Source organism: Corvus brachyrhynchos, unplaced genomic scaffold (genome assembly GCF_000691975.1).
Source record: "Corvus brachyrhynchos isolate BGI_N302 unplaced genomic scaffold, ASM69197v1 scaffold122, whole genome shotgun sequence".
Taxonomy (NCBI): domain Eukaryota; kingdom Metazoa; phylum Chordata; class Aves; order Passeriformes; family Corvidae; genus Corvus; species Corvus brachyrhynchos.
In genome coordinates this window covers 278,353-288,063 of record NW_008236778.1, presented here as the reverse complement: position 1 = coordinate 288,063, position 9,711 = coordinate 278,353, and the positions used below count along the sequence as shown (strand labels likewise).

Here is a 9,711-nt window from a genome sequence, read left to right as displayed (position 1 = left end):
CATTCCTGGGCACAGGGATCAGTGCTGAGCTTTTGTTCAGGGTAGGAGGGACCAAGGGGCACCTTGCTGCTCTAAACCCGGGAGGTGAAATGCTTTAGCAGGGCTGTCCTGAGCCATCCATGGACAGTTTGAAATGTGGATTCTGTCCCCAGTGGGTTTTGTAAACAGAGATGCAGCAGCTGGTGAAATGCAAGTCTGTATCTCTGGAGCTCAGGAGAGCTGGGTGCAAGCAACTCACTGCTTGCATTGCCTTTGTAGCGCCTCAGAGAGCAGCGATTCCCTGTCTCCAGGTGCTTGGGAGCTGCTCCCACACCCACAGCCCACAGAGGGAAAGTTCCAAAGCACCAGGAGGCTGCACGGGGGTTTGGGGAAAGAGCTGTCACTGTGCTAAGGCTGCAAGTGACAGTGCAAAACAGTGTCACACCAGGGGGAGGCACTTACAGATGGGATGTGCTGTGTTGGTGGAAAAAACAGAAATTTAATGTATTTGGCTGCAAGAACAGAGGACTGGACTTCAAGACAAAGTCTCCTCACACTTGCATTCTGACTTCCACTCCCTTCAGAGAACTCAGGAGGAGCTGGCTTGTGTCCCATAGAGATTGCAGGTCCTGCTGAGCTGAGTTTGGGCTTTTTAAAACATGAGATTGGTAATATTGGTGTGATGAAGCATCATTCACCTCAAGGCAGTTATCTGGACACCCCTAAAGTCTGAACACAGAGCAAGAGGTTCATCCTTGCTTCATTTTCCTTCACCACTGCACTGGTCAGGGACAAGCATTTGTGTGGTACCCCTGGGAAAGGATGTCCAGGGAGCTTCCCTGCCAGCTGAGCAAAGCTCACAGCCCTCACACATTCACCTGGGACTTGGGGAGGAGGAATGGAATCCTGGAATGGGCTGGGTTGGGAGGGACCTCACACAACATCCAGTCTCACCCCCTGCCACCAACGGGGACACCATCCCTAGACCAGGTTGCTCCAAACCCCATCCAACCTGGCCTTGGACACTTCCAGGGATGGGGCAGCCACAGCTGCTCTGGGCAGGATGTTCAAGGGAAATGAGAGGGCCTCTGATTCCATGCTGGCAGTGACTTAGGGCTGACATTTTCTAGGGGATCAGGTGACAAGAGTTGCCTTCTGTAGCTATTCATGTATTAAATTGCCATCTCTGTGCCTTGCTCAAGGCTGTAAATTGTCACTTCCATGGATTTTAAACCAAACAGAGCCAAATAAGCCATCCTGAAGGATCATTTGGGTTTGAGAAGGAAAAGGGCAATGTGGGAACAAGATGTGTTTGGTGATCTCCCTGCTTACACTGCAGCAGTTTGTTCCAGAGGGTCCAGACTGGTTTAATTCCTTCCCTAACAGGGGGGTAAGTGCCGAAATGCTGATTCAGGCATCTGGTGCGTGTTGAGCACGGGATGTGGGTAATCCCACTTTCTCCCGAGCCCTTGTGGCTTTGCAGTGGCCCCCTGAGAGGCGCTGGGGTGGCAGCAGAGCTGTGTCATGCCCTGGAGAGCTGAGACAGCTGTCCCTGGCTCTGAGCTTTGCGTTCTGCTGCTCTCACCCAGACAGACAAAATAGGAAACTGCTGGCTCTGTTCAGCTGCAACTGGCCCTGTCAGTGCTGTGAGGGGCTCTCAGCCTCTCCCGGAGCCTGTCTGGAGGATGCACTTTTTAAATCGTTGACAAATGTTTGTGTTTTCTTTCACCACAACATAATAAAATGCTTGTCCTGCCACTGCTCACTTTCTTGCCTGTTTTGGCTGGGCTTTGCAGGCAGGCTTCAGCAGTCTGTCTGGGGAAAAATGAATTAATCAGCTTAGCTGGCTGTTTTGGTTTCTCAGCCACGTCTGTATCCTAATGCCAGAGTCTGGATGCGGGGACACAGTCAGGGAGATCAGTGCAAGGAGTGTAATTATAAATATCAAATAGTGGGCAGAGCTGCACTAATCCCTCAGTAATTGAGGTGATTATGGATTGCTAGACAGCCGGAGTTTTCAGGGTGCTGCCACTCCTCAGTGGAGGCAGGAACGTGGCGGGCACTTCCCAGCAGTGAGGCTTTCATGGCTGGATGTGGCATCTCGAATTTTGTGGGGTAAAACTCAGGTGCAGGGCCTGGCTCACTGAGGTGGCTTCAGGTGGAACTGGCTCAGGTGGGAATGGTTTCAGTGCAGGTATCTAAGTGTGAAATCTGCTTCTACAGCGTGTGGGTTTCTGTGATGAATTTCTATGCTAATGACGAATTTTCATTCTAATTGCAATCAGGGTTCAGCTCTGGGCTGCACATGCCTCGGCAGGATCGCAGGGTGTGAGCCACGAGCGCACAGCACAGACTCCCTGCGTTGTTTTTCACCAGCAATCCTTGGCTGCTGAGAGCTTTGTTGTCTCTTTGCCTTGTTCTCCCCTCAGCTGGACCACGGCTGTGCCCTCCACACGGCAGCCAGGGATGGCCTGAGCTCTGTGCCCACCCAGGATGTCCCGGCAGTGAGGCCCCGAGCAATTTTCCACACCAGCGAGAGCGACCCGGTGAGTGACTGCCACCCCTGTCCTTGCCACATGGCCAGTCCTGGATGCCACCAGGGGCCATGCTGGAGCCAGGAGCGCTGCCTGGGTCTGTGTTGTTCCAGGGAAGGGGGCACATAGACCTAAACCAGGGATCCAGCCCCGAGGGAATGGGCCATGGCTGTACAGGGCACCTGCTCAGGATGGGGCTGCTGTGCCTGAGAGCCCCTGGGAACAGGTATTGATTCCTTCTCTAGAGCTGCAGGGATGAGAGTGTGTGTTGCAGAACTGGGCTGTGGCTTCTCCTGTCATCAGACACCATTAATGTCAACTCCAGGGTTAATTCTTCCCTGGAAAAGCCTCCCTGAGTTGGCTGTGAAGGGGGTAAAAACCACACCCCAGATGACCTCAGCACAGCACAGCTCTGCAGCATCGCAATCCCGCCTCCTGCTCCCCGTCTCAAGCACAAAATGAAGGGGAATAAATGAATGGGGTAAGCCTTTGAGGTGCTTTTCTGCTGCCTGTGTAATTGGAGTCTCTCCGTGCCGATTCCTCCGGGGTCTCTATGGAAACGGCAGCGGGGAGATGATCTGCTGCACGTGACCCGGTGTCTCCATGGATTGCACAGCACAGGCCAGATGGCCAGGATTGTCCCCACTGTCCTGTGCCTGCCTTTTCGTTGCCAGGCAACTGGCTCTGGCATTCTGACTTGTGCCTGAGCTCCGGCACAGCTTTGGCCAGCTCAGCCCTCCCTGGGCTTGCGGGGTCGCTCCAGCAGCAAACCCCGGTGCCCCTCAGCTCCTGCAATCCCCTTAAAACGGGACTAAGAAAGCCACTAAACACGAAATTTTTCATCAGACTTCGTGTATGTTCCCATCAGCAAAGCTCCAAGTGGCTGAATGTGAGGATAAAGACACTGAGCCACTTTGCAGATGTGGCAGAGTGAAGGAATTTGCCCAAAGTTATGCAGCAGGTCAGGGATGGAGCTGAGAATGAAAATGGGCTCTGGAGTCCTGCTCTTCTGTTTGAGCCATGGAAACCAGAGGTGCTGTTGGCCCAAGTCCAGCAGGTGCAGGAGAACTCTAAGAAATCCACAGTTTGAAATTTGGTTGGGAAAAGCCTGAAGCCTCACTTCACAGGTCCCCTCAGGTGACGCCTCCTTACAGCAGGGCACCTCTTGAACAGCCAGGATTTAACATTTTCCCCCCTGTTGCAAAGGTTCCCTGACCAGTGAAACCCCAGTTTGGCAGCTCCAGCAGCCCAGTCCTTGGCTGAAGTTACCAATTGGATTTTTCCTAGAAATTGTTCCTTGAATCAGGAGTTCCTCAAATCCTGCAGCTGTGCCAAGGCAAACCACAGAGTCCAGGGCACACTGGCCTGTCCTGGGAGAACCTTTCCTAGGGAGGTGTGGAATAGGTGGTAGTGCTGAGTGGAAGGGGCAGAAGGTGAGAGCAGAGGTGTGTTTTGGGCTGAAAGGCTGGAAATTGGGTCTGAAGAAGGGAAGGGAGACTTAACAAGGGCCAGAAAATTCGTGGGTGTGCAGCAGTGGTCCATGAAGAGTGCACCAAGAACTGGGAAAAGCCAAATATTCCTGGCCAAACGGGCAGAAGTCACACCGGGAGGCCCAGCTGCTCGCACACAAAATAAAGAAAACAAGGAAATTGTTATATTTGTTGTTGATATATATAAAAGCTGCCATGCACAAGAATAAAGAGGAGGATATTTTATTTTAAATCCATGGAAAAATGCAGAAAGCTGAGCAGGACATGAGCTAAGCTTCAAATATTAACACAAAACTGCTAAAAGTCACACAGGAAGGGCTGCAGGGTAGTCTCTATTTACTGTCCTAATTGGACAAGACACAAAACCCGATGACTCGAGCAAAAGGAAACAAGTAAGTGCTTTGCAGGTGTTGCATGGCAGGAAAATAGAATAATGAAGGGAAAAATGAGGCATTCAATTCTCAGATCCCAGTGACAACAGCTTCTTGCAGTGTATGGTGAGACCTGCAGGTAAACACTGGAAATAAATGCAGCAGGATTCAAGTCCAGGGGAGGAATAACCCTGAGCACTGAGGTCACCACAAGGGACTGGAAATTACTGCCCCAGAAAAGAGATTGTGAGTTTTTCAGCCTCCAGCCCCAGTAACCAAATGGCACTGTGGGAATTACTCCTGGGAATTACTCCCAAGGCAGAAACCAACATTTTGTCATAAAAGAAAGCGGGTGTGACACCAGCAGGTAACTCCAAAGGGCATCATGCTGCTGTTAAGGTTTGGGGGGCTGGTGAAAGGTGAGGTAAATTCACAGAGCACGAGGCCACTGGTGCCCCCCAAAACACCACAGGTCGTACACAAGCTCAGGGAGTCCCTTCATTGTTTAGTGCCAGGTGGGATCTCCTTTCTTTAGCCTCTGCACAGCAGTGTCCTGACCCCACAATTCCTGCTTTATCTTGTTCTGCCTCCCAGTGAGAGGGCAGCGCCTGTGATGGAGCATTCCCTCCCTGTCCCACCCTCCCAGGCCACCTGTGTCCAGGAAGAGGCATCCCCAGTGTGACAGTTCCTGCTTTCCCTTCCAGGCCAAGCACACGGAGCAGCACGAGGGCCGTCTGTACAACATCCCCCTGGAGGAGGTGAAGGCTGTGTTCCCCCATGGGCTGCCCTATCGCTTCCAGCAGCAGGTATTCCAGCTTGGAGCTTGGAGGGAATGCACTCAGCTTTTCCAGAGCAGCTGTGGCTGCCCCTGGATCCCTGGAAGTGTCCAAGGCCAGGCTGGACAGGGCTTGGAGCAGCCTGGGATAGTGGGAGGTGTCCCTGCCCATGGCAGGGGGTGGAATCAGATGAGCTTTAAAGTCCCATCCAACCCAAACCATTCCATGATTCTGTGTGGGAAGAACCAGGTCCGTTGGTGACTGTGATGCTTCCCTGTTGGAATAAGAGAGGGCAAGAGTGCAGTTACTGCTGGTCATTACTGTTGTTTTCAACCTCTAGAAGAGATGAGGGGACCCCTCAGAGCAGCAGCAGAAGAGTTTGAGGGTTCCACCCCAGGCAACGTTCATTCCATTACTTTTCATCTCTAACATCCGAGCACACAGTGAATTACAGAAATATTTTCCATGGCTGTATTTCTGTGTGGAACAGGCTGTCTCATGAAATAACAAAAAAATCTTGTCTCCTGATTTGTGTGGTGAGGCAGATGGAGCTGTGCCTGCTCCCTGAGCAGCTGCCTGAGTGAGGAACAGATTCCTTACCTTTGCATATCCAGGTCACTGACTTGGGATTCATGGACAGGCCAGTCACCCACCCCCAGTCTGTGGGAACAGCATGGAACAGCTGATCCAGAAAACCCTGTCCAGGCACAGGCAGGACAAGGAGGTCCTTTCACTGAGGGGGAGTGGTGCTTGACCAACCCCGTCGGTGCTGCTGGGCAGAGAGGGCAGAGCTGGGGGTGTTGGGAGCCTCCAGGCAGGGATGGAGCCGGGCTGGGAGCAGCTGTGCTCGGCCAGCTCGTGGCAGCTTGGGCACATCTGCTCCTTTCTCAGATCCAGACCTTCAACGAGGCCCGGGTGATGGTGCGGAGGCCGGCGCTCGAGATCCTCGCTTACCTGAAGGGCTCCAACTTCGCCCACCCTGCAGTCAGATATGTGATCTGTATCCTTTAGCACTTACCTGAGGGTGGAATGAAGAGAAACACAACCAGCTTGTGCAGGTGAGAGGGTTGTTCTGAGCCTGAGCTGGTTCGTTCTCCAGGAGGTGGTTGTGCCGTGTGGTCTGTGGTCAGTGCAGGGACTCGGAGCACTTCAGGAGACCTTCAGGAGCTTGGATACCTTTGTTCTGACTCTGTTTGGCCCTCCACACCTACAAACAGGGTCAGCACACAGGGCAGGGGCTCCTCAGCTCTGCTCAGTGGGGTGGGGAGTGGGAGAAGGAACTCTGTTGAGAATGAAATCCTTGCTTTGGTGACCTCTGAACTCCCCTTATGCCCTTTCTGAAGGAATCACAGTCAAGTGCAAACTGAAGTGGTTTTCCAGAGACTTTCCTTGACAGTCCTTGCTGGAGATGGTGAGAGGGGAACAGGGAAGACCATGACCCTGTGCCACGTGGTTCACTACTGCTCGAGGCAGGGCTGGCTGGTGCTGCACATCCCAGATGGTGAGGAAACCAGGGCTCTGTTACCACACCAAACACCAAAAGATGCTGCTTCAGGAGCTGTAGGATAGCCCACCTCAATCTATCCTTGCTTTTTTGTAGTGGAGAAGGCTCATAAAAAACAAAGCCCCCAAATAAAGTAGAGCATAATGGTTATTTTCACCTGCTCAAGTGTGCCTTGGGTCAGTCTGGTTTTCCCCTTTGTTAACGAGCACAGGGGGAGATTTGTTTGGGGTCTGTGTGCCCTCCTCTGATCCCAGGGGAGTTCTCCAGTAAGGATGGAGCTGCTTCCAGCCCTGGGGCCCAGCACAGGAAGGACATGGACCTGAGGAGGCACCAAGATGATCAGAGGGATCAGGGGAGCAGCTCTGCTGTGAGGAGAGGCTGGGAGAATTGGGATTGTTCAGCCTGGAGAAGAAAAGGCTCTGGGTTAACCTAACTGTGGCCTTCCAGGAGCTAATGGGGCTACAGGAAAAATGGAGAGAGACTCTTTACGAGGGATGGAGTGACAGGATGGGGGGGAATGGCCTCCCACTGCCAGAGGGCAGGGTTAGATGGGATACTGGGAAGGAATTCCTCCCTATGAGGGTGGGAGGCCCTGGCACAGGGTGCCCAGAGAAGCTGTGGCTGCCCCTGGAAGTGGCCCAGGCCCAGCTGGGCCGGGGCGGAACCTGGGATAGTGGGAGGTGTCCCTGTCCATGGCAGGGGTGGAACTGGTTGATCTTTAAGGTCCCTCCCAACCCAAACCATCCCACGATTCTGTGGCTTTCCTTACCAGAGGAAACACAAACACCCCCACCACCCCCACCTCATACCATTATTTTGACTAAAAAAAAATTTTAAAATAAATAAATGTTTTATTTTGCTCACAGCTCATCTCTGGGTGAAGAACTGCAAGGAGCTTTTGCAGTCTTCCTACAACAAAGACCGGCTGGATCAGCCTCTGCAGGCCTCTGTGTGGCTCAGGAACTTCAAAACCTCCAATGAACGATTCCTGCAAGAGGTTTGTGGATGCAAACCCCACCCACTGCCCTGTGCTGGACTTCAGGTGCTGTAGGAAAAGCACTTCAGATCCCCTCTGTGGGGATGGCTGTTGGTGGTGGATACTTCTCCCAAATTCTGCAATCCAGCCTTGGTTTGCCCCCTTCCATCCCCAATCTAATCATAGTTCTCTTCCCACAGATAAAAACACAAAAAAAATACATGTGGGGCAAACGAGAAAGCACAGAGGAGGGCAGACCTTTGGGAGAAGTGGTGGAGCAGGTAAGGAATGACCACTGCTGCTGGAGTGGTCGCACCTTGTCCCAGAGGATCCCATCCTTGTGTTTGGGGAACAGATTGCTCCTAAAGATCTTACGGGGGTGAGTCCTGGGAAATGGGAGGTGTCTCCCTATCAACAGAAGATGTTGTGGAGGATGTGGTGGCTCTGTAAAGAGTTCTACTGAGAATTGGGATAGAAGACAAAGTTAGAATTTGAAGTTGCCACGTTTTGGTGCTTAAACTCCTCCTTGGAAAGGAACAAAGAGCTCGTTGACTGTCAGTTTGTCGTCCCCCGAGGAAGGGCAGCCCAAGAGTCACCAGCATCACCCACCAGCAGGAAATCCAGGCTGAGTGCTGTGCCTTGTGCTCCCTGCAGGGTCTGGCTCGTGTCAGGAGTGCCAGTGATGCCGTGGGGGTGGTGCTGAGGGAGATCAAGCAGCAGAGTCACCGCGGCTCCTTCCGGCTCCTCGTGGCCGTGGACGGTGTCAACGCGCTCTGGGGACGGACGACGCTGAGGAAGGAGGACAAGAGCCCTGTGAGGAGAGCTCTGCCCTGGGGACAGCCCTGGTTCCTGCTGCAGGGGGAGCAGGGAGGGCGTTTTGTTCAGTTGTAGTTCTGTGGCAATCCCTGAAAATGTTCAGTTTGGCTTTGGAGGGGCCTGAAAGGTTCACATGGTGCTTTAGACGATTTTTACTGAATTTTTACTGTCTCACTGGGACACAAGCGCAGGTGGGTGGTGGTGGAGAGGCAGGGCCTGGGTGTTGCTCAGTGCAGCATGACTCAGGCTCGATGCTGCAGGGCTGAGGGAAAGCAAAGAAAAAACCATGCCTGAAGGATACAAATGATGCTGCCAGCCTGATTGGAAGGAGGGGAGGGGAATTAGTGTCTCAGATAGAAGCTGCTGGCAATAAAAGAGTGATGCAGACAATCTCCGCCAGGTTTCTCCAGAGGAGCTGACGCTCGTGCACAACCTGCGGAAGATGGTGAGGAACGATTGGGTGAGTTCCAGGCTCTGCCTTTGGCTGTGTCACTCCCAGCAATTAAAGCTGCCACAAGCCTGAAGCTGCGAGTTCAACACCTCTGAAGGAGAGCACAGGCACAGCAGCAGTGTCTCACCAGTGCTTGTGTCACCACCCGAAGAGAATGAGAGCAGGTCAAATCTGTAACAGCATTTCCTGATTCCCCTGCCAGGCTCTGGTGTAGGACCCTGAGCTGGAGGTGTCTGGTAGCCCTTGGGGCAGTTTGGGTTCTGATTTCTTGGAACTAATGAGAACTTTTCGTTTCTGAGCATTTTGCTGTAGGAGGTCAGCTCCTCCTGCTGCTTTTTCAATCCCCTGGATGCTCAGAGCTAGAACGAGTAGGCTTCAGATTTAAAGGTACATAGGAAAGTCCTTTTTAAACTATTTCACTTGTTTGCTTAGAAAACCCATTATAGGTAGGAAAAGTTTTAATGCCAGCACTGGGAACATGAGCTGTGTATTCCCTGTGCTCACATGGGCTTGGAGCAGCCAGGATTGGTGCGGTCAGGAGTGTTACAGACAGTCCATCCTGTAGAATTTTTGAAGAACCCAGAATCCCAGAATGGGACCTTAAACCCCATTCAGTCCCACCCCCTGCCATGGCAGGGACCCCTTCCACTGTCCCAGGTTGCTCCAAGCCCCAATGTCCAGCCTGGTCTTGGGCACTGCCAGGGATCCAGGGGCAGCCCCCGCTGCTCTGGGCACCCTGTGCCAGGGCCTGCCCACCCTCCCGGGGGAGAATTCCTGCCCAATATCCCATCACGCCCTGCCCTCTGACACTGGG

General features: G+C 52.9%; 1 protein-coding gene across 2 annotated transcripts in view; it reads left to right on the top strand.

The window, feature by feature from the left end:
• Positions 1-9,711, top strand: part of DAP3 (death associated protein 3) — a 14,065-nt gene that overhangs the window by 2,807 nt on the left and 1,547 nt on the right. For both annotated transcript variants that reach the window (XM_008628717.2, XM_017727888.1), the window contains exons 4-11: positions 2,409-2,525; positions 5,079-5,180; positions 6,042-6,150; positions 6,559-6,651; positions 7,521-7,651; positions 7,831-7,911; positions 8,285-8,443; positions 8,847-8,906. In XM_008628717.2, the coding sequence (XP_008626939.2) occupies positions 2,409-2,525; positions 5,079-5,180; positions 6,042-6,150; positions 6,559-6,651; positions 7,521-7,651; positions 7,831-7,911; positions 8,285-8,443; positions 8,847-8,906 (852 nt within the window). The remainder of the gene's footprint in view (positions 1-2,408; positions 2,526-5,078; positions 5,181-6,041; positions 6,151-6,558; positions 6,652-7,520; positions 7,652-7,830; positions 7,912-8,284; positions 8,444-8,846; positions 8,907-9,711) is intronic.